Below are 25,302 nucleotides of genomic sequence, written 5' to 3' on the forward strand. Positions count from 1 at the left end.
CATTGTAAAGCAATTATACTCCAATAAAGATGTTTAAAAAAAAAAAAATGTAGTGGAAACTGTTTGGCTGAGCCAACCGAGAAGGAGCTTGGTGACTGAGGCTAGTCATGATGAAATCCATGCTATTGGACTCACCGTGTCCTTGACAGCCATGAAGCAGTGACAGATCCAGCGCCGAGTTGTGCCATCACGACATATGTAAGAAAAGGCCCTATCAAAGTTCCTATCTGGGGCACAGAAAGAAACTTTTTCTATTGTCTGGTCAACTATGAGGTCCTGGAAAAAAGGAAAACACAAAGGAATAGAGGACTTATGAGGTTAATCAAGTTTCTCAGAAGAAACACAGGATGTTCATTTCACAACACAGAATCTCTACATCTAATGCATCAAGGCTATAGAATAGCTGGATCTGAGCCAGAAGTCTGAATACTAAGAATTTGACCTAGGAGAAATCCCAAGAGGCACTTTCCCCAGATGCCTCCCTCACTTCATCTTCATGTATATATGCCTGCTGATTCTAGTTTTATGATGGTAAAGTCCATGTTCAATTTTACAATATATGTAAATCAATTTAATCCAATTTCCATATAACTTACATTCAAATAACATCATTTCCAGAACAGCTCTATGTATTTATTAACTTACTGATCATTTAATTTTGAGTATGACTCTCTATGTTTATATACTTGCTGAATGACATCGTATACACATAGTATAAACACTGCACAAAATTTTTAAAAAAATCTTGACACTCTTTGGCTCTTCTGTGTGATATTCCAGTGGCCTAAAATCCCTAGATGCTGAGATGGGGGCTGTAAGTGCTAAAACATGCAAACAAAATGGCTTTTATACAGCATAACTATGAGAATTCCTATTGCTCCACAAACTTGCCAGTCAATTCTTTAAAGTTTTGCAATGCTGGTAGCTCATTATAATTTTATTTTGCATAACCTTGACTACTATGAACTTCCTCTTCAGCAACGTGATTCAAGTCTTTTGGATTATCTGTCATTTTTCTTTTGATATGTAGGAGTTATTTATATATTCTAAATATGAGCCCTTCATTTGTTATACATATTGCAAAATTTCTTTTCTGCTCATAATGGGTCCCAGGATGACAAGTCATCAATTACTATCATCACTCAATGTGGGAAGAAGTAAATTAATTAATTCCAGTGTTATAAGTAACCACTAGGGGGCAACATCACTTTCTAACTATCGTGTAAAGCAATTAAAAATATAGCCTCCACATACAACAAATTTCACCCAAAGCACTAAGGAAAACTACACAAAATAAGCTAATTAAAGTGATAGTTATTTCCAATTGTAATGTACATTTAAGACTACCACTTCTCTTGAACTTAAAAAAAAAGAAAAGCCTTAGTGAAAAGAACTAAAATGTAGCTAAATTAAATCACTTACAATATATCAGGCAAGCTACCCATGAAAACTGTTCTTTATCTGCCAGACTTTCTCCTCCTTCCAGTGACACCTGAGGGTTTTTAAAATTTTTTCTTTTGAAAATTGCCTTCTTGTTAAAATTTCTCCAGATTTAGGTCTCAGAAAGTTCGAATTAATGATTAAATGTACTTATATAAATAACACCTTACACTCTCTAAGGGCAGAGTCTATGTCTATTCTTATTTAGGCATGTAGGATCACTTTCTTTCAAATGCAAAGTGCTATGTTTTATTTGAGATATTGTGTGGATTCTAAATAAATGTTAACCAAATGAGCAATTTACTAGTCCTTAAGATTTCACTTAAATTGAGTCTTCAGTTAAATAGTAGGTTAATCAGTTCAAATATCACTTTCTAAAAATAGTGTTTAATTAAGGAACAAGAAGAAATTATTTAGATATGGTCTATCAACTTTTTAAAAAAAATTTTTAACTGTGATATCAATAAAAGGTCCATCATTTTTCACATGATATTTGTGGGGGTAAACCTTTTTAACGTGTCAGAACAAAAACAGAACTCAGATCTTAACATTAAATGCTAATACACCGTAGGCTAAACATGTTGTGTCATGTAGACCAAAATGTTGAGAGAATTCTCTTCTATTTTTCATAAGGTAAATGAGTAACTAAATTAGTTTTTCTGAACATTAACTAGTCTCTCCAAAGATCGTTCTTTGGACAAAGTGGAAGGATATAGAGTGACTACAACAGCTTAATGGCATTATATTTGATCACAGGGATAAAAAACATATGAGCAGTAACATTTAATCTTATGAAAGTTTTACCTTAGTTTTTTCATCCACAACTCTGAGTCCATCTGCCGATACCCACAGGACTGCCTTAACTGCTTTCTTTCCAGTCTTTTAAGAGAAACCAAAAAGGAAGGGGGTGGGGGAGACACACACATATATAATATTAAAAAATAGTCATCTCCCTAGAAAAGCACTGACTTCTGCCTTCCAAAAGTCACAAGTACAGATGGAGTCAAGTTCAGGAGGGGTGCCAAAGCTAGATATTCAAACCAAACTGCAGAAACATTCAAGAAAAAACAAGCCAAAGCCATTATTTTAGAAACACAATGCAAAATAATAAGATAAAATTAAGTAAAGGGTAAGGGAGACAGATGGAATAAAAACCAAGATATCACATTCTGTAAAGGGCAAAGAATAAGTAGATTCTTCACTCATCTCAAAATTCAACCACGAAAACCAAGAGTAAGATAAATATTAAATACATAAGGAGTTACACCACAAGTAGCTTCTACAAGTGCATTTAGAGTAGAAAGTAATACGTAAGTCTAAAATGAGATGCTGGCCATTCTACTATCCTTTGCCCCAATGTGTATAGCAGGACCCTTGGTCACCTGAAATTTTCATATTAAAAACCCAAGAAGGCTTCATTATTCCTTTAACAATCTTTAAAAACCATTATTTCTTCTCTCAGGATTAACACAGAACTGGTTTAGTTTTTAATTTGACATTAAAGGCATGGAGACATTTTGGGGACATAGGAGAATTTAAAAACTGTTGGAAAAATATTGTCATTATAACATGAATTCTTTTTACTGGCTGAGAAAAGACTTTTGGCACACAAGAATCACATGAGAACAAGCTGATGTATGATTTCTCCTGTGATGGAATGAAAATGGGACAGTGGGAGTCTGTAATAGTAACTTAAATAGCTTCCTTTCTTTTTAACTGCTCCAAAGATACAAGCAAAATAAAACAAAAGCAAAGTAAAGGCTGAGAATAGGTATCAGAACATCATAAAAAGTATAGATCAAAAGGAATGTGGTACTAAAGGTTGGAACAGCAGCCTCTAGAAGGAACAAAGGAAGATAAAGAAATGTCTACCACTCTTCACTATACATGTCCAAGCCCAGCACTCCTCAATAAGGCATGGCCTTATTTAAGTGAACTGTATAATCCACTCTGGGCTCCATTTCCACCACCACGACAAATCTGATGAGAGCCTATTATATGCCAGGCAGTAGAAATACTCAAAGAGTTCACAGTCCATTGAAAGGTGACAGACAAAAAAAAAATAATACAATAGTAAGTGCTATAGTAGAGTTGAAAAGTTTGTAACAATGTCAGAAAGGAGGTATGGTCAAATCTATTTGTGGAATTGGGGGAAGGTTATTCCAAACTAAAGATTGAACTGGGTACTAAAATAATTTTTCTAGATGCCCCAGGTGGGGGTAGGAAGGCAGGGAAGTAATAGAGGTAGCGGACATTCCAGGCAGAAGAAACAGCAGAATAGGACGTGGAAGCCAACAATACAGCAAATCTGGGCTCTATAAATATTTCAGTGTGGCTTGAAGTAGGATGGGTGAGCGAGGCGCAGTGGAATATAAAGAGCAGAAAAGGCCTAGCCATGGAGGACTGTACGCCTGCTAAAGAATTCTATCTTAATTCTGTGGGCAATTAGGAGCTACTAAAAGAATTTTAAACACGAATAAACAGATTTGCATTTTTTAAATATCACTTTGGCAGCAGTGCAGAGGGGTTGGAAAGAGACTGATGGGAGGTAGAAATACCACAACAAGATTCTAAGTGAGAGAAAATGAGGGATGAGCTCTCTTGGTTGAGATAGGAATGGAGATGGGAAAGTCTTAAATGGTAAATGTAAGAGAGATGCTGAAGACTCCTCTCTGGTTCCTGGCTTGGTAAGCTAACTGGGTGGAGACGGTACCACAAACTAAGATAGAGAAAGAAGAGATGCAGAAGCAAGTTGGAGAGTGGGAGAATAGGATTTCAGTTTTAGACAAGCAAAGTCTGAGATGTCTGTGCAACATCCAAGCAATTGGATATACAGGTCTAAAGCTCAGTAGAGAATTCTAAGATGGAATTTTAGTTTGGGGAGACATCAATTGCGGGAGTAATAAGAGGGCCAAGGACAGGAGAGAATATTAATAATTAAGGAATTGGGAGACAAGTAATGAAATATCAGAAAAGGAATAGCCAGAGGGACAGGAGAATGAAGAGAGATTAGGGTCATTGAAACTAAGGGAGAGGGGTTTCGAGAAGTAACAGGTGGTCCAAAATGTCAAATGTTGCAAGGTGACCAAGTTAAGGAAAGATGTGAAAAATGTCCACTGGATTTAGCAATGAGTAAGACACCACAGAGTGATAGAGGTTGTGGTGGTGATTTTTATGTGTCATATTGGCTAGTCTATGGTTGCCCAGTTGTTTGATCAAACACTGGTCTACATGTTGTTATAAAGGTATTTTGCAGATATGATTAACATTTACAATCAACTAACTTTAGGTAAAGGAGATTACCCTTGATAATATGGCTGGGCCTCATCCAATCAGTTGAAAGCCTTAAGGGTTAAAAACTGAGGTTTCCCTGAGAAGAAATTCTGCTTCAAGTCTGTAACAGAAATTCTGCCTGACTTTCCAGCCTGCTGGCCTCTGTGTGTACACACACACACACACACCCGCAGAGACAGAGAGAGAGAGAGAGAGAGAGAGAGAGAGAGAGAGAGAGAGACAGATGGGGTTTTGTTTCTTTGGAGGATCTGACTAATAAAAAGGTGGAAGTCAGACTAGAATGGGTTGAGAAGTAAATGAAAGGCAAGAGGAGTCTACACATATTAAATACTCTCTTTAAAAAAGCTTTTCTACAAAAAGAGCTATAAGGCAATGGAGGACAAGCAGAGGATCAAGGGACGTCCTTTAAGAACTGTGGTAAACTAACATGATATACTAGAAACAGAATGGATTTTGGAGTAGGACAAATACAAGTCTGAATTCAATGCCACTATCCATAAGCTAAGGAAGTTATGGAGTCCACTGAGCTTCCAGTTCTTCATCTGTAAAGTATCCGTAGGGTTGGTAAAAGGATCAGAGATATATACAGTACCTGGAATTTAAAGAGGGTAATAAATAATTGGTATTCATTTATCATCATTATATTAATAAACTTTAAAAAATTCTCCCAACAGTAAAGCTTCTTGAAGGAGTAACACACTTTCAACAACAACAGATCATGCTTATATGCTGAATGGGAAACGCCAGTGGAAAGATGGAGACTGAAGGCCCGAAAAGAGTGTGCAGAGAACAAAGTCCTCCAGGAGGCAAAATGGGATGAGGCTAGAACACAAGTTTTAGATGGGAAGAGAGATGTCCCTTCCTTGAAATAGAGCGATGGAGTGAAGCCAAGTAAAAATGAAGACAGATTTGTAAAGGAGTCAGTGACAAGCTGAGGAAGTTCACTCCAAAGAGCCACAAATTCATCTGTCAAGGAGATGAGATTACCTGATTTACTTTGCTAGGGAGAAGAAGGTAGACAGGCAGAATAAGAAAGCAGATTTACCATAGCAGTATTGGGGTGGTACAGTATAGTGACTCAGCACAAACTCTGGAGCCAGGCTGTTGTCTGGGTTTGAATTCTGGTTCTGCCACTTACTAGTATGACCAAGGGCAAATTACTTAGCCTCTCTATGCTTCAGTTTCCACATCTGCATAATGATATTAATAATGTCACATACCTCATGGGATTATTATGAGGATTCAATAAATAAATAGATGTAAAAGGTTTAGAACTACGGTGGCCATACAATTTACTGTCCAAACTGGGACCACTTTGAAAATGAAAGGGGACACTATTAAAACCCAGAAACAGGTGTTAAGCTGGGGCTGTTCAGGCGAACTGGGACAACAGTCACCCCATCAACAACTGTAACTGCCCATATTTAACCAACGCTTATGTAGCATTTAGTATTTTGCTGGAACGTAAGCTCCATGATGGCAGGGTTTTTTCCATCCTTATTGTTCACTGCTATAACTTCAGAGCTTAGAACAATGCCTGGTAAAGTGTCGGAGTTTAAGAAATATTTGTTGAAAGAATAAATTTGCTAAATATCTGCTGTAGGAAATAGGAGACAGCTAATCAGTGACACAGAAGACTGCCAAAAGGCACTGAAAATCCTGTGTAAGAAATTTCAATTTGCAGTTATATCAATATGCTCATTGTGCAACAGCAGCCTACAGTGTTCAGCATCAGAAGCAACAGACAGAACTACTTCAAGGTTGGGAGACTAACAGTGGGAAAAATAAAAGGTCATTTTAGAATGCGACTGTTCCCCATTTAGTTTCCTTATCATATACAGGGAAATATTTTATTGGCCCTATTAGACTATTATGAAAATATCTCTGCTTTTTGAGGTATGTCTTTATATTAATTTTTATAGTGTTGTACTAATATATCAGTGAAGCATTGTATTTATCATATTTCACAGCATCTGATTTCTCTATATAGGGGAAGAAAACAGATAATATGAATTCTTCCCTTTGTTCATACATGTGAGTGACAGTTCTTGGATGTCAGTATAGTTTGCCACATTACAATTATTTCAATCAGGTATTGAGATATGAACACTCAAAGACACCTGCAGCTGAAATTAAGTCCGGACTTCCTCTCACAGATTCTAAAGTAGTAATGCTTCTGAACTATCTGTAAACTTTAGTGTCTTTCATTCTGAGAATATAAACTAAGATTCCTAAACACTTTTTAGAAAATGATAAAAGTCACAGAAGATGAAAGTTTTCCTTTTGTTTGCCCTAAAACTATCTACTTAAGCCAATACCTTAGGAGATAAGGCCAAAGTTAGCTAGCCACAGGACTAAAAAAAGAGATAACCCAGAGTAAGTATGAAATGTAGAATATACATACATCTTTAAAAACTTTTTAAAAAAATTTTTTAAATTAATTTTTATTGGAGTATGGTTGCTTTACAATGTTGCGTTAGCCTCCACTGCACAACAAAATGAATCAGCCATACACATACAGACATACCCTCCCTTTTGGACTTCCCTTAGGTTACCACAGTGCATTAGGTAGAGCTCCCTATGTTATACAGTATGTTCCCATCAGCTGTCTATTTTCTACATAGTATCAATAATGTATATGCGTCAATCCCAGTCTCCCAATTCCTCCCTCCCCACCCCTTTCCCCTTTGGTATCCATTTGTTCTCTACGTCTATGTCTCTATTTCTGCTTTGCAAATAAGATCATCTATACCATTTTTCTGATTCCACATATATGCATTATTATACGATAGAATATACATACATCTTAGTGACACAAACACCCCTTAAAAAAAAGGACTACATAATACTTCAGACACTAATAAAAATGTGGTAGGGGTAACGTATATGTGAGACAGTAAGAATTATTTCATCACCACGGTTCCAACGCTTTCTATTTTAATAATAATTTCAAGGATATAGATAGAATTCACACTGAATAGTGTTAATGCATGAAAAATACAGTTTTACAACAAAGAGAAAACTGCTTATTCTTCAAGGAAAGAAAATGGGTCTAACATGAACAGAACTTCAGTAACTTAGAATTTAAACTGAGAAGGATCAAGCTACCCTATGAGTGAAAAATGTCAAATATAAGTATAATTTTCAAGTAACCACTCAACTCTCTAAATATCCATGTTAAAATTTTAAAACTAACATTTCCCTTAAACACCTTTTATTTTGGGTAGATATAAACCAATACAGAAATTAAGCAGACTCTGACACTGGAGAAAATGATAGCAGGAAATGGGTCTATTACAAATTATTAAATCAGGAAACTTGTACTGCAAGTAAGAGAATGCACAGGTAATCTTAACGTGAAAATACCAGTGAAGAAAGACAAAAAGGTTGCAAAAATGAGATAGTAACTAAACAAACTCAGTACAGTAAGATCATTTCCCCTAAATATAAAAGCTACTCACAATAAAAGGCAATGAAATAACTAATTACAATAAAGAACTGCCATCTACCTACCTATTAATCTCCAGGGTTTTGTTTTGTTCTGATTTTTGTTTTTCTAGTAGACACCACTTAAAAATTTTTTTAAATGGATGGAGATAACAAGTTGGGAGTGTTCTCAGTACGCTGACAGATCCTCACAGTCACTCTTTTGTTTTATATATTGTTATCTGGGGAAGTACTTCGGATTTCCAGTTGGAGAAGTATGTTTCTAAACTGTTTAAATCATTGGAAAACTTTTTCTGTGAAGGACCAGATATCAAGTATTTAGGGCTTCGCAGGCCATACAGTCTATGTCACAACTACCCAACTCTGCCCTGCTGCACAAAAGCAGCCACAGACAATACGTAAACAAATGGACATGGATTTGTTCCAATAAAACTTTATTTATAAAAACAGGTAGTGGGCCATAGTTTGATGACCTCTGATATAAATCATCATAATCCCTGGCAAGTGATCAAACCTGTTTTGGAAAGACAATTCATTATACTGAAATACTAGAATTGTTTGGAATTGTCCCTGAATTCTTTTCCTTTTCTTTTTTTAAACAAATGTGCTTATATCCTATTATTTTAAACTGAGACCCGAACTCAGGCGCAGTCCAACTCTAAAGTTCTATGATTCCCAAGGCCACCAGTGAGATAAGAACACGCAATTAATCAACATAAATAGAAGTGATATTTGGAGGCAAGACAATTGTGCTGGGCATATGATAGACAAGAGCAAAAAGGTGTTCTAATGTAAGCCAAAGCAAAGAAATGCTAAAGACACACAGAAGCATAATTTGGCATAGCTATGAAATGTTAAGAAGCAACAGCAGCAAACAGACAAATTTGGGCAGGAAGGGTAGAGCAAGTCACTCTTTCTGAGCAATGGTGATTTGCCATTCTATTGTGCAAAGCTCTTTCTGCTACACACCAAAGAGGTCTTCAAGGGTACCCAATATGTAAAGAATCTCTGGTCAGTCTTTCTGTCACACCTACACACAGAGATAACCCAGTCATTATGGAGTAATAATGATATATTAGTAGGCAACCATGACACGGTGTGTCTTGTAATGAGTGAATAAGAGACTTCCTTAACAGGAAACTTGGCTTCTTCTTCTTCTTCTTTTTTAATCTGAGAGGGCCTTCAAATCTATCATTTGATGACATGTGAATTTCTGAACAGAACTGTGTAATGAACAAATTTTGTCTTATAATTCCAAGATACAGTATGTACCTCCAAGAAACACAACTTTCTGTAGGATTTGAGACTGGTACTATCTCCAATGGCTGCTTCCTTAAAAGTACAGTAACTTTTAACCTGCACTTTCTTAAGTGAGAAGGGCCTTTAAGGGCTTTCAGGAAACAATAAGGATAATAGCACGTCATGAACCAAACAACAAAGGCAAGATTTTTGGAGGCTATTTAGCTCTTCTAGTTTACAAATCACTTTTAATTGAGAGGAAGAGGGAACCTAGAACAGAAATTATTCTAATATTAAGTTCATTTAAGTTCATATTAAGTTCATTAAGTTCATATTAAGTTTCAAATGCACATAATAGAGTGAAAATTCCACAGGGACCTCAAATTCAACCTGTCCAAAACCAAATTCATCACACCTCTTCTCAGAGTGAATGATTTCCCCACCATCTTTCATCCATACCATAAACTTGGGTCTTATCTTCTGTCTCCTTCTGTATATCCCTAGGTTGAATAAGTGAATGAGTTGGAGCAGGTTCTCTGTCGCCCCAGTGGCCCTGTTAATGCTGTTCCTTCTATGCCTTTTTCCTCTAACTTAGTTTAACTGGAAGTCATACTCTTAAGTCTCAGCCTTAGGTATCATCTCCTCTCAGAAGCCTTAATCACAATCTCCAACATTCACTGTCCCTCTCTGCTCCAGTAGTACCTACTATTGTTACACAATTTGTTAACTACCTTTTTTTTACCTGTTTTTTCCCACTACAGGGTGAAATTGAAAGCACTGCATTTGTCATTCACTAACTCAGACATTTTGGAGCAGCTACTATGGACCACAAACTATTCTAGGCATTGAAGATTCAGCAGTGAACAAAATTAGGTGAAGATCTCTGTCCACAAAATGTTTACGTTTTAGTAAGGAAGAGAAGAAAAAAACAAATAAGTAAAATGTATGCTATGACAAATGGTGATAACCCCTATCAGAGGAAAATAAAGCTAGGAAGGGGAATAGTGAGTGTTTGTATATGGAGGAGGGTGGTATTTGAAATTTAAAATAAGGTTCTCTCAGTGACTGCCTCAGTGAAAATGGGGCTTTCGAACCAATGGGAAGAGATGAGGAAGTGCATATATCTGGATGATGTGTGTTCCAGATTAGAGGTTACAGTAAGTGCAAAGGTCCTGAGGTGGAAGCATACCTGGTATGCTCAGGGAACAGCAAGGAGGCTAGTGTGGCTGGAACACAGGAAGCAAGAATAGGAGAAGATAGGAAAAGGGACAGAGATAATGCATGTATAATGGCCTGCTAGGCCTAAAAGACTGGTTTTTAACCCTGAGTAGGTCAGGAAGCTACTGGAGGATCTAGGGCAGTGGAGCAACACAATCAGACCTCTGTCTTAAAAAGATCACTCCGACTGATATCTTGAGAACAGATGGTAGGGGGACAATAATGAAAGCAGATTGTGTAGACCATTAATGCAATGATTCAGGTGAGCGGAGAAGCTGGCTTGGACCACGGCAGTAGTGGTGGAGGGTAGTGAGACAGGAACTGTTGATGGGATGGATACAGGGTAAAAGAGAAAGAGAGGAGTCAAGATCAGATCCAGGATTTGTGGCTAAAGCACATGGACTAGGATGGGAAAGACTAGGGAAGAGTAATTTGGGAGAGCATTTCGGAATTTGGTTTGTGACACGTTAGTGTGAAACGCCTTAGTGTGAAATGTTTAATGATGATGATGATACTGACACATCCATATGGCAGGCTATTCTGTACACTTTGCTTATATTTACTCATTTAATCTTCACAACAATCACGTGAAGTTGGAATTAGTATTATCCTTTTTTCTATAAGTGGGGAAGCTGAGGTACAGAATGGTTAAGAACCTCTCCCAAGGTCACAAAGCTAATAAGTGGCTGAGCCAGGATTAAATACAATTAATCCAGATCCCCAGTCTGTGTCCTTGACACCTATGCTATACTGCTTCTAAGATGGAAGTACCACTATGGAGTTTAGGGCAGATGTCTGGAGACAGAACTTTCAAAATCATCAGCATAGAGATGGTATTTAAATCCATGACACTGGATGTGATCATCAAGGGAGAAGTGTAGGTAGAGAACAGTCCACAGACTAAGAAGTAGGCATCAACACAAGGGAAAATCAAGAGAATATGACACCTGAACTCCAAATGAATAGACTGTTTCGAGGAGCGGGAGGGATTTGGCTGCTACATCAAATGCTGCTGATAGGTTGAGTAAATAAAAGTCTGACTGAATGAGTTTAAAAGGGGAAAGGAGAGCAGAAACTGAAGGCACCAAGAAGAAACCTTTTTTTAGAAAGATGGTTTGTTTTAATGCTAATGGATGATCCACTAGAGAAAGAAAAACTGATTATGGAGGAGGGGGGTAGCATTACTGGAATGAGTAAGAGATAGTATAAGAATTTTGTGGAGGAGTTGGCCTCAGCTAGGAGCACAGACAGTTCATCCCTTGAATAGGAGGGAAAACAGAGTATATATGCACAGATTCACGTAGGTGAGTAAATGTGGTGTCATGTTCGAGAGTTCTCTTCTGGTTGATTCTATCTTTTCAGTGAAGTAGGAAGCAAGGTCATCAATTGAAAGAGAGAACAGAGTAAGAAATTCTGGAGGTTTAAGGAAAAGGAAGGAGTCGTCAAATAGTCATCTGAAAATGAGAGTAAACTGGACTTAAAAAGTGGAGATTGTCTCGCTCATCTTTGATCTGGATAGCCTAGCACAGTCCCTAGTATGTTTTAGACACTGTGACTTGAGGCTTGAGAACCACTGAGTCTTCATGAATACAAATAAAAAAGATAACTCCAAAGGTTAATGAATTTTTTTTTTAATCTAAAAAAGATCAATGGCCAGGGCATTTGACATATTAGTTGATCATGTCACAGGAAATACTGAAACCAAGGATCAATGGAAATCTTCCGTGTACTCTTGGGATTGTCTTTTTTCTTCTTCAGAAATTTGTTATATTGCACTTCAAAAGGATAAATAAACCAAATCCTAAAAGATGCACCTAATAAAATACAAAAGAAGGTAAAATTTATAGAAGAGAGGGCATGAGAATTTAAAAAAACAGAAAGGAAGAAAAGGAAAGAGGCAACAAGTGATATTCCCTCAGGTGTAAAGGAAAGGATCCAGAGTGAAGATAAGCACTAAGTACGATTTGCAATTGAGGAGAGAATTTTGGAAATCTAATTAGAATGTAGATGTGAGTACACTGACTTAACAGTGGTCATAAATACCATGAAATGTTTTACTCTTGATAATTAGTTGAAAACAATATGACCCTGCATTACTTTTCAACTATGTAGTCTCTAAAACATAACCATTTCTAATGATGCCATTTAACAACTATAACAGCATCAAAACTTGAAAAATTATATCTGGCAGTACATTAACAGTATCTGTTAAAACAAATCTTACAATATTTTTGGTGCTTTTTATGCAGTTAGAAGTGGTTAACACGCCCCCCTCCCCCAACACACACCACAATCAAATAATAGCACAGGGAGGAGTTCACAAACTCAAACGCCTACAGGGTTAAAAACAGTAAGAAAATGAGTGAAGCAGGCTGAGTGTAGGGACCACAGGGAGTTGCAGGGATGTGGCAAACAGGCAACCAAAGGGCACAACTGGTACTCAGCTCAAGCCACTGCTGCTGCATACAAAGCATGCCGTTTTGCCAGATCTTCCATTCTTAAGATGGATGTAATAGTTTTGTTGTGAAAACTTTCAGTGTTTGAAATATTAGCAACTAATCCAAATTTATGAACTGTGCACACACAGGCCATACAATGCATGTTTGTGGGAAGCATTCAGGCCCTTGAGCTGTCTAGTGTCCCCTGCATTTGACACTTCTCCATTCACTGTAATTAAAGCCTATCCGGGGAAAGCAGAGGCCAACAATTTTGAATGACAGAACAACACAGGGTAGGTGAAAGAACTCTGCACTAAGTTTCAGAAAAGTTTGGTTTCAGGGTAGGCACTGCCATTTACTACTAGCTGGGTAACCTCTTTGAGCTTGTTTATTCATTTGTAAAATGTAGTTTCATGAACTATCACGTCTAATTCACTGAGCTGTTTTGAGTAACAAATTAGAAAGTAGGTCAAAACACATCACAAACTATAAAGTTCTATATAAATACAAGTAGATGGCTACGAGATAGTAGAAAATATATACTGGTCTCTGTCCCTGGTTCCTGGCACAGACCTCCTGAAATCCTTGTAATTTCCTAAGTGATAAGAGCACAAAGAGCATCTCTTGTCCTGATATTTGGTCTCTGACCCCATCCCTGACACAGGGCTCCTAAAACCCTTGTAAATTCCTAAGTGAGGGGCATCTTTTGTTTAATGAGACAACCCTGGGTGGGCTCCTGGATGAGGGCTTGTTGCCAGAATGACCAAGCCATGATGAGAGGCTTAGGATTTTCAGCCTTAACCCCTATCCTCTAGACAGGGAGGAGGAGCTGGAATTGGAATAAATAATCTATCAAGCCTACGTGAGGAAGCCACCACAAAATCCCAACAGTACAAGGTTCAGAGAACTTCCAGGTTGGCAACCACATCCACATGGAGAAGGTGACACACTCCAATTTTACAGGGACAGAAGCTCCTGCCCTTGGGACACTCCCAGACTTCGCCCTATATATCTCTTCATCTGGCTCTTCACCTGTATCCTTTATCATATCCTTTAATAAACTGGTAAACATAAGTGTTTCCTTGAGTTCTGTGAGCTGTTCTAGCAAATTAATCAAACCTGAGGAGGAGGTCATGGGAACCTCCAATTTGTAGCCAAATTAGACAGAAGTTATTATGGGTAACCTGGGGACCTACAATTGCAATTGGCATCTGAAGTGGGTGGGAGCAGTCTTGTGAGACTGAGTCTTTAAATCTGTGGGATCTGACACTATCTCCAAGTAGACAGTGTTAGAATTGAGTTAAATTGTAGGACAGCTAGCTGGTGTCATAGAGAATTGTTTGGTTAGGGAAAAAATCTCTACATATTTGGTGACTAGAAGTAAAGTCTTTTGTGTCAGTAGTAAAGGACACACCCAGGAGAAAGACTCACAGGAGGTAGACTGAACTGAATTTTTCTAGGGTGGCCTAAAAACATTTTATATCTCTGTGTTCAGTCAGTTCCTCATAAAATGGTAATATAGATTACTTAGCTCATGAGTTTCCTCAAATACATTAAAATTTTAATATCCTTTTCAAATGTTAAGTGTCACGTAATTGCTTGGTAAGAAAATATTTGCCGAGTATGGCAAAATACACTAGAAGCTGTATGTAATACTTCCTAAAAAGTTGAATACATTCTTGACTTTCCTAAAAAAATGAGCAATTTAATGTAGCTTAGTTTAGAAAAAGGTATTTCAGAGCCTCAGTTTTTTTTTTTCCTTCTCTTTTAAGATGTGTGTAATCTTACAACGGGTTAATAATACAGCCCTGTAACACACCCAGGTTTATCTGTTCCTCACTGCTAAAGCTTCTGAAGGTACTGCTCCCATCTGCTGGAGGAACAGGGAGGTCAGGTCCCTGACAGGAATAGGACAGGGTGGTCAGGTCCAGGATGCAACTTAGGGAAAAGCAGCAGCAGTTCTCCTGGCCATGATTTACAAATTCAGAATCAGGGCTAATAATTCTCCCATCTACCTACTTTTCTCCAAATGTGTTTGATGGAAACACATGATAACTGTTGTTCTCTTTATCCTGGACCATTAAACCATACATGATAAGAAGGCTAAGAAAGTTATCAAAATTTATGAGGAACTCTACTAGATAAAAACTCCCTACGAGATTCTTCATTTTTAGCTTTCATCAAAACACAACTGACCTAGCAAACTCAACAAACCAAATCTCTTTCACCAGACTACTTCTTGTTAGATTAGTGTGAATGTGAGTTGAATGATGGCAACTTGAAAGGTTTAAAAGGCTCCAAATTAAAGAAAAGTTTTTCACTTAAAAGCACATTTCTGGAAAGTTATAGGTGATGGTTTCTTCTCCCTTGATTTTCCAAACTCTTTGAATGACTTACTGTAATTAAAAAAAATTGTACATAAGAATAAAATTGCCTGGCCATAAAAAGAATTCTCCCCACAATAACATAAGAATTCTGTTTTGTATCTCTGTGGGATGAGAGTTGTTCGCTAAACTTATTGCAGTAATCATTTCATGATATATGAAGTCAAATCATTATGCTGTACACCTTAAACATACAGTACTGCATGTCAATTATATCTCAATAAAACTGGAAGAAAAAAATTCTGAGGTTCATATTTGTTCACATTATGGGATCAATTAGTATCTTTTAAGAAAATCTCACTAGTATGATTTAAACATCTCTAAATAAAAAAAATGTTAGTCTGAACCACTGAAAAAGATTCTTTAAAGCATTAACTAGTAACAAAGTAAACTGACAAGAGACAAAAATCCAAAATTAAATTACTGCCTTTAGGGACTTCCCTGGTGGTCCAGTGGGTAAGACTCCGCACTCCCAGTGCAGGGGGCCCGGGTACATTCCCTGGTCAGGAAACTAGATCCCGCAGGCATGCCACAACTAAGAAGTCTGCATGCCGAAGCTAAAGATCCCGCACACTGCAACTAAGCCCTGGCACAGCCAAAATTAATAAATATATAAATTTTTTTAAAAAATTACTACCTTTAAAGAAGAAAGTTAGAAAGTAAAACTGAGTTTCCAGGAAGCTCTTTATTTACTAGCATCTTTTAAGATTAAATCTTTTAAACTTTGCTTGTAAATAATCTGAAAACTGAGTGATTGTATAGCATAGTGATTAAGAGTGTAGACTCTGGAATCAGATTATCTGGGTTCAAATCCTAGATTCTACCACTTATTGTATCTGTGGATTCAGAAAGGTCCCTTAACCTCTGTAAACTTTAGTTTTCTCACTGTAAAACAGGGGAAAATAATAATTTCAGGGTTACTGTAAGGATTAAGTGAGATAATTCATAGTTTTCTTTCTCATACCATATAGATTTGCCATGTAGCAAAATGCAGTGAAAACAGCTAAGAAGCACAGTGTGACCCAGTTTGGTGACACTGTAGATGCACAATGACCCCATTATTTATAGCAATGAATATTGCCACCTTGGAGTTGATTCTCAAGTGAGAGCTATCTTTGTTCTTTAACATCATGTTATAACCTTTTAAAAAATATACTTTAACATGTTTTTTCTATAAACCAAATCAATATTTTCTCCATTAGCTTTCTCTACCTAGCCTTCATGGACAAGAAAGACTGTTTTACTAAAGTAGACATAGTAAAAACTGATCACTTAGAAGATAATTAAAATTGTATTTTAATTGGGGTGATGTGAAATTGCTTTGAGAAATTCTATTTAGGAAAGAATAAATGCTCCACCAAAAAAATCTGCTTAACAATTATAGTGTCTATTTATAATGATGCAAATGTCTACAGGATATATTCTTTCTAGATATAGATCCCACATTCTATGGACCTGTTAATTTGACTCAAGATCAAAATATCTACTAAAAAATTTTATTGTGACATGTGTGGGTAAATTATATGACTTTTTATTTCAGATTGACAGAAGTTACTGAATTAAACCATTCAATCTAAAATCCTTCAAATTTGTTTACATTAATATAAAGGTGACCTAAACCAGAACATGTAATGTTTTTTCTATAAACCAAATCAATATTTTCTCCATTAGCTTTCTCTACCTAGCCTTCATGGACAAGAAAGACTGTTTTACTAAAGTAGACATAGTAAAAACTGATCACTTAGAAGATAATTAAAATTGTATTTTAATTGGGGTGATGTGAAATTGCTTTGAGAAATTCTATTTAGGAAAGAATAAATGCTCCACCAAAAAAATCTGCTTAACAATTATAGTGTCTATTTATAATGATGCAAATGTCTACAGGATATATTCTTTCTAGATATAGATCCCACATTCTATGGACCTGTTAATTTGACTCAAGATCAAAATATCTACTAAAAAATTTTATTGTGACATGTGTGGGTAAATTATATGACTTTTTATTTCAGATTGACAGAAGTTACTGAATTAAACCATTCAATCTAAAATCCTTCAAATTTGTTTACATTAATATAAAGGTGACCTAAACCAGAACATGTAAAAAAAAAAAAAAAAAGGGTTACAACAAAAATATTTAATTGAGAAGAAAGTGGAAACTAATAATTTTTAAAAATTGTTCTTTAGGGACTTCCCTGGAGGTCCAGTGGTTAAGACTCCGAGCTTCCACTGCAGGGGGCACGGGTTTGATCCCTGGTCAGGGAACTAAGATCTCGCGTGGCACATGGCAGGGCCAGGAAAAAAAAATCGTTCTTTAAAGTAACAAAACCACCCAGTGAAAAATGAACTGTGAGGGGATTTTTATATTCACATAAACTTTTAGTAATGTACACTCAGTTATACAATGACAGTAGTTTTTTTCTTATACTCTCTCAGTCTGACATATTTTGTAGCACTTACTCAAAACTAGACAATGATAAGCTTAGACACAAAAATGTTAGAAATGTATTCATCTATTTCTGTACTGTCATCCTATATATATATATTTTTTTTTAATTTTTACTTATTTATTTTATTTTTGGTTGTGTTGGATCTTTGTTGCTGCATGCGGGCTTTCTGTAGTTGCGTTGAGTGAGGGCTACTCTTCGTTGCCGTGTGCAGGCTTCTCACTGCAGTGGCTTCTCTTGTTGCGAAGCACAGGCTTTAGGCACGTGGGCAAAAAAAAAAAAAAAAGGGTTACAACAAAAATATTTAATTGAGAAGAAAGTGGAAACTAATAATTTTTAAAAATTGTTCTTTAGGGACTTCCCTGGAGGTCCAGTGGTTAAGACTCCGAGCTTCCACTGCAGGGGGCACGGGTTTGATCCCTGGTCAGGGAACTAAGATCTCGCGTGGCACATGGCAGGGCCAGGAAAAAAAAATCGTTCTTTAAAGTAACAAAACCACCCAGTGAAAAATGAACTGTGAGGGGATTTTTATATTCACATAAACTTTTAGTAATGTACACTCAGTTATACAATGACAGTAGTTTTTTTCTTATACTCTCTCAGTCTGACATATTTTGTAGCACTTACTCAAAACTAGACAATGATAAGCTTAGACACAAAAATGTTAGAAATGTATTCATCTATTTCTGTACTGTCATCCTATATATATATATTTTTTTTTAATTTTTACTTATTTATTTTATTTTTGGTTGTGTTGGATCTTTGTTGCTGCATGCGGGCTTTCTGTAGTTGCGTTGAGTGAGGGCTACTCTTCGTTGCCGTGTGCAGGCTTCTCACTGCAGTGGCTTCTCTTGTTGCGAAGCACAGGCTTTAGGCACGTGGGCTTCAGTAGTTGTGGCACACGGGCTTAGTTGCTCCGCAGCATGTGGGACCTTCCTGGACCAGGGATCGAACCCATGTCTCCTGCATTGGCAGGTGGATTCTTAACCACTGTGCCACCAGGGAAGTCCCATCCTATATATTCTTAATTCTAAGGAAATCTGAACATTGAACAAGCATTCTTTGAAAAGCATCTACATAAAGAACATTCCACATAGGACAGACATTTGGTAGACTACTAATTAAGACAGTTTTTCTTAGGTTACCATACCAGGTTAAAAAGCATAGGATCCCCAAAGATAAGTTTATGTACTTTCACTTACTTCGCCTGAAATTTAACTTAGATTGAAAAAAAGTAATAGCAACGAATGTAAAATTTGGGATACATTTAATTTTCACTTGAATTTAGTATTTCTTCCCACTTCTCTGTCAATATTGAACACTAAGTAAAACTTACTTGTTAAAAAACTCAACAAATATGCTAATATGAACAATTTTGCAAGATCAAATTAAATTTATTTTAACACCTGGTCTTGAGGAAGCAATTCTTTTTTAACCTACTTGATTTATTTATTGGACTTTCCTAGGAATCATCAGATTTAGTATCAACAGACACACAGGTAATATCACAGATAGCAGCTTTCCAATTCATTAATTTCCATATTTAGTCAAATCAATTCCTGTATTACAAAGAAACCAAAGCTGTACTTCTTTTTCAAAAGATGTGTCAGTGCTACACTAGGGGTGTAACTCCTTATAAAGTAAGCATGAATGTGGCGTCAAACTTACTTTTCCAAAGAAGCCTTTGAAGAACTTCCTTTCCTGGAGGAACAGGGGGACAAGTCGAGCGCTATTATTGTATGGGCTAAATGTCCCAGGGTTTCACAGCAATAAGCACATACAGAGGTTGGGTGAAGGGCAAAGTAGGAGAAGGGGAAGGGAGTGAGAGTTTTAAAGAGTTATCCATACCAGGAGTGACAGGGAAAAAGGAAGGGTGCATGAAAATGCAGTGAAACATACTGTATGGCCTAAGAATCTGCAGAAAGAGAAGAAATCAGAACCTGTATCCATGCAGAGCAACTAGTTACTTTAGCATTCTCTACTGACTTTTAAAACAGAGATTATTCAAATTTGGCAGCAGAGAAAAAGACTAGGACATACTAGTTTGTGAGATGTGCATTTAAATTTTTGTAATAGTGAGTGGTAAATTGATTGGTTCACATACATTTTTCAATTTAAAATCAGTGGTCAAATATGTGGAAGTCACCAATGAAAAAACCAGTCCACACTCAAATGATCACAAAGTAACATTAAGAAACGCTACACTTAAATTATGAGTGTGAAGGGAGGGTCCTTGTCAGACTTTTTCTTGCTGAGTTCAAGATGTCACTTAGAGAATTCTTACTTATGCATTATGATAGGATTGTATGTATGTGTGTGCTGATCAATTCTATAGCAATTGTGGGGAAATAATAGATATGTTCTATTTCAAACACAGAATAAATCATCTATAAAGAACACATGGCCAATGCTTTCACTGGAGCTGAGAAAACTAATATATCTGAGAACCAAACCACATCTGTTACCCACAACTAAAATTTGAAGAATAGGGTTGTTTTCTTTTTAAATGCTACTGTTTTAGAAGAAAGAAATTTGTACTGACAGTTATAAGTATACAATTCTAAAACTACGTAGGTAAGAGAGACACAACTGTCTGTGGTCCCAGCACCAATTTTTAAGCATATACAAATTTTGAAAACTGGCCATCATTTAAAATCTGAAGAACTTATGCAAAGTAGATGAGTTCTGGGGCTTCCCTGGTGGCGCAGTGGTTGAGAGTCCGCCTGCCGATGCAGGGGACACGAGTTCGTGCCCCGGTCCGGGAAGATCCCACATGCCGTGGAACGGCTGGGCCCGTGAGGCATGGCCGCTGAGCCTGCGTGTCCGGAGCCTGTGCTCCGCAACGGGAGAGGCCACAACAACGAGAGGCCCGCGTACCGCCAAAAAAAAAAAAAAAAAAAAAAAACAACAACAAAGTAGATGAGTTCTAACTCACCCAAGCTAGCTTAACTTTAACATTTCCTAGTTTTGGTTGAACTATACTTTAAGCCTTTATCTTTTATAATCCATTGTTAATAGTGAATAAATGTCTAGAAAAAACCAACTCTACAGAAATTTGACTCATAAAACTCATTCAATACTCTCAAACACTGAATGGTTTGTTTTTTCTCTAGGTTTTGAAAATCACAAACAGCATCAAATATTTCCACAGAATGTTTTGAACTTAAGCTAGAAATATAATAAGGTAATTGGGATAATTATCACAATAAGACTAAGCTTATTTCTGCTGCCAAGTTTGGTGACCTTAGTTTCGTTAGACTTTTAGGTAACCACCAGCTCTTAAAAGATGCAGCCCAAGTTAAAAGTTTCACCATTCTTTAGGGATAGGAAGATGCGGGAAGGAGAATCGTTAATATTTAATTTAGCTCCCAGAAAAGCTCCTGTTAAACATGGAGTTTGCCTTCTATTTATAAAAGACCTCAGATGTTAATGAAAAAAGTTGACGTGCAAAATGCATCAAGAGACAGTTATTAGATTAGAGAATAATATTAATTTAAAAAATTAAATTATGATTCTTTTACCTGCTAAAACAAGAACATACATTAAAACAAATTTATCAAATAGCAAATAAAAAATCAACATATTAGAAACTGGTAGTGTAATGAAACTAGTCTAAAACCAAGACAGAGAGGGAGAGACACTTACAGAGACAATGGGAAGAAAAGACATTTTAAAAGGAAAGGCATCTTGCACCAGTATCAAGCAAGATAACCAAAGGCCCAATACACTTTTTACAAAATAGATTGATAAATGACAGTACTCCTCCCCCTGCAACTAACTCTGCCATTAAGGCACTGAAAATGGGCAATAGTCATTTCTGTCATTTATCCTACACAATCTAAGTCCCTAAGTGGCTAACTGGTAAAATTATGCCACAAAGTAAATGAATTGCAAATAACTGTAACTAACTTTACGCATATAAAGTAAAAAAAATTTAAACATATTTATGCTCTGAGAAGCATATGTTGTTTAGTTACAATACCTTTTCATTTGAAAATATTAAGTATGCTGATAACTTCTAACTGAAGTTAAAGTAATCCTAAATTGTAAGGGACTACTTGGAAGGAAAAAAAAAAACTGTACTTGCAAATTATCCTGCTTCTTCAAGCCCACACAAATTTAAAAAGTGCTAGAATGTTACATTTTTGGTTCAAAGATCATTTGAGTGATAGGTTTAAGATGTTTGTTTTCCTATTTAACTGGTACATCTGAGCAACATAATTCTTTAAATTTTAAAACATTTTTGGCATTCAAACTTGTTCCAGACATGCTATTTCTTCTTTAATCTGTAGGTCTGTACATTTTTACATTTGCTTCCATTTATTTGAAACAATAAGAGGAATATTTATCATCTATGAAAATAAACAAACATCTCCAGACACATAGCTTTTGGCACAATATAAGCATCTGGCACAGTAGATTATACATGTTTGTTAGATGAATGTTCCGTAAAAGAAGGGAAAAAGGCATCTAGAAATTTCTGTAAAGTAAAAATATGAAAAGAAGACAAAAAGCGTGAATTTTGTGGACTAACATGATCTGAGATGAACAACATCTGAAGACTTCCAACTTTCTGCAGCCTTTTTCATACAGCATTAGAAAGGGTATTAATAGAAGGGGAAGTTTCAGTGAGTATAATAAATAGGAAATTGGCACTAATCTCCCAAAAATTCAATCTTATTTTTAAAAATACTTGTTTGCCTGTGCAAAATTATTATACAACCCTTGCTCCAAGTCTCCTGGGTAGGGTTAGTCTGAAAAATTTTGAAGAACTTCTTGAATCAAAAGTTCAGAAGTGGTCAATCTTCCTTCAAAGTTCAATAGTTTAAGTATGTCCAGAAAAGCAATCCAAATATGCACAATTTCATTTTAGTTGTAAAAGACCACAGGGAAATAAGGATCTTTTAGAGATATGCAAAAGGGTTTCATAAACTTTAAACATTAAATATAACATATTGTTATGATGATTATTACGAAATTCAATTTGACCCATATTGAGGACTGAATTGTTTTCTGTATATTTATTCCAGAAATATTTTTTGAGTGTCTACTATGTGCCAGACAGTGTTCCAGGCATAGATATAATTTTTCATACAGCAATTTGGTTCCTATTTCTGGTAAAAATAAAAGCTCATTTTTTCAATAATTTTATTATTTAAATAAGTCCTGTATCTCAAATAATCATGCTTATAGTTTATAATTTCCTTGGTTAAAAACCAAAAGGTAAAATAAAACAAAAAAATTCACTCAACTAAAAAATCAGTTTTAAAACTAGACAGGGCTTCCCTGGTGGCTCAGTGGTTAACAATCCACCTGCCAATGCAGGGGACATAGGTTCGAGCCCTGGTCTGGGAAGATCCCACGTGCCGCGGAGCAACTAAGCCCGTGTGCCACAACTACTGAGCCTGCACTCTAGAGCCTGCGTGCCACAACTATGGAAGCCCGCGCACCTAGAAGCCCATGTTCCGCAACAAGAGAAGCCTCTGCAATGAGAAGCCCACGCACCGCAAGGAAGAGTAGTCCCTGCTCGCCGCAACTAGAGAGGGCCAGGGTGCAGCAACGAAGACCCAACGCAGCCAAAAATAAATAAATAAATAAATAAATAAATAAATTTATTTTAAAAAGAGGCAGGTACTCTGCCCTTATTTTAAAAAATAAATAAATAAAAATAAAACTAGACAGTGAATAGTGGCTATCTCTGGGACTGCAAGAGATTTTATGTACTCTTTTTGTTCATTTGTATTTTATAGAATGAACATACACTACCTATGTAATAAAGAGAGGTTTCTAATTAAAAGTAGGTTAAAGAAAACTAGACAGTGAAGAGGATTGACTGCTCATTAAACAACTAAATACCACTTCTTAATTATCTTCTGGGCAAACTTAAACCATCCCTAGTTCTTCCTTATTTAGAGAGTAAACATGAAGCCATATGCTGAATTAAGACTTTCCAAAGGCTCATTCCACAGTGACCTTCCAAATGTTAAGTTTATGTAGGCTCTAAGATTTTAATAACTATTTAAGGTTTGTTTCAGGTCTATCTAGTCTATTCACTGATTCATCTGTTGTTTTCAGTTATTAGCATTATGATGTTTAATGACTAGTAGGGCAAAATCATTGCATTACTTTTTAAAATGTTCTTAGAAAATCTAATTCTATTAGTGAACTTAGAATTATTTTGTTAAATAAGAGATTGAATTTAAATTTCCTGGAAAACTGAATTATCTGAGGCTGTATTTAACTGGGGACTATATTTAGGTGGACATGGCAAGTCTACAAATTATTATATAAAGTCCCTTTAACATTAACGATGATTAAATGGAGAGCACAGAGCTTCCCTGATGGCACAGAGGTTGAGAGTCTGCCTGCTGATGCACGGGACGCGGGTTCGTGCCCCGGTCCAGGAGGATCCCACACGCCGTGGAGCGGCTGGGCCCGTGAGCCGTGGCCGCTAAGCCTGCGCATCCGGAGCCTGTGCTCCGCGACGGGAGAGGCCACAGCAGTGAGAGGCCCATGTAACGCAAAAAAAAAAAAAAAAAAAAATGGAGAGCACAGATAGACTAAGAAGGGCTTCAAACATTTAAGAATTTAAATGACCAAAATCTGCAGTAAAGGGTATGTATGTGTGTCTATATATTGTTTTGTTTTGTTTTTTAGTTTTTTGCATACCATAATCAGTTATTTTTCTCCTCCTCTCCTTCTATAATAGATTCAGACATTTGTTCGAAAACATAATCCACTTCTCTGAGTTGGTTGCTTCCTTGATTTTGTATCTTTTATATTGAGGAATTGTATATAAGAGGTCATATAGAATGTACCAGGAAGCAGAAAAGTTTTGATTAAGCAAATTGAGGGGAAAAAAAAGCACTCATTAGTAGCCAAATTTGTGGCAGCCCGCCATACCAGCAAACCCAAAGCAACAAGTATTTAATGCTGTTCTGGGGCAAGGGCATGCAGAAGTAATGCTTAAAGCTTTCACAGCAAAGGGGGGAAAGGCCACACATTGGAGAGAAGGTTGTGAAGAGGGCTGTCAGAATTTAAGAAACATTCTTCAAACCTATCCAAAATATGAACTTAACACTTTAATCTGAACCTTTATGAACTCTAAACTCATTCTCTCCTTTTATTAAATACACAGGCATGTGCCTGGGATGTGTTCTATGGCAATAATAGGCAAAACAGACATTATTTATCCTGGAAAAGGACTCTCCATTTCAAGTATGCTGAAGTTTGTGCAAAAGGCAGGGAAATACATTGTTTATGTTAGAAGAGTATAGAGAAGGAAACTGGGGAGTAGCAGTAATAATAATTAAGTCTCCCCAAAATGTAAACCTCACCCGCCGTCAGCACAGATATCTCTATTTTATACTTTTTCCTGAAAGCTGTTTCTTATAGATT

General features: G+C 36.5%; 1 protein-coding gene across 10 annotated transcripts in view; it reads right to left on the reverse strand.

The window, feature by feature from the left end:
* Positions 1 to 25,302, reverse strand: part of NUMB (NUMB endocytic adaptor protein) — a 190,378-nt gene that overhangs the window by 13,042 nt on the left and 152,034 nt on the right. For 7 of the 10 annotated variants that reach the window (XM_024133961.2, XM_028496130.2, XM_028496135.2 and 4 more), the window contains 3 exons: positions 19,573 to 19,605; positions 2,245 to 2,319; positions 136 to 276 (listed from right to left, as the gene is read on the reverse strand). In XM_024133961.2, the coding sequence (XP_023989729.1) occupies positions 136 to 276; positions 2,245 to 2,319; positions 19,573 to 19,605 (249 nt within the window). The remainder of the gene's footprint in view (positions 1 to 135; positions 277 to 2,244; positions 2,320 to 19,572; positions 19,606 to 25,302) is intronic. The other 3 variants (XM_028496132.2, XM_028496131.2, XM_028496134.2) reach the window with 1 other exon arrangement.

This window comes from Physeter macrocephalus, chromosome 11 (assembly GCF_002837175.3).
Source record: "Physeter macrocephalus isolate SW-GA chromosome 11, ASM283717v5, whole genome shotgun sequence".
In the NCBI taxonomy this organism is placed as follows: domain Eukaryota; kingdom Metazoa; phylum Chordata; class Mammalia; order Artiodactyla; family Physeteridae; genus Physeter; species Physeter macrocephalus.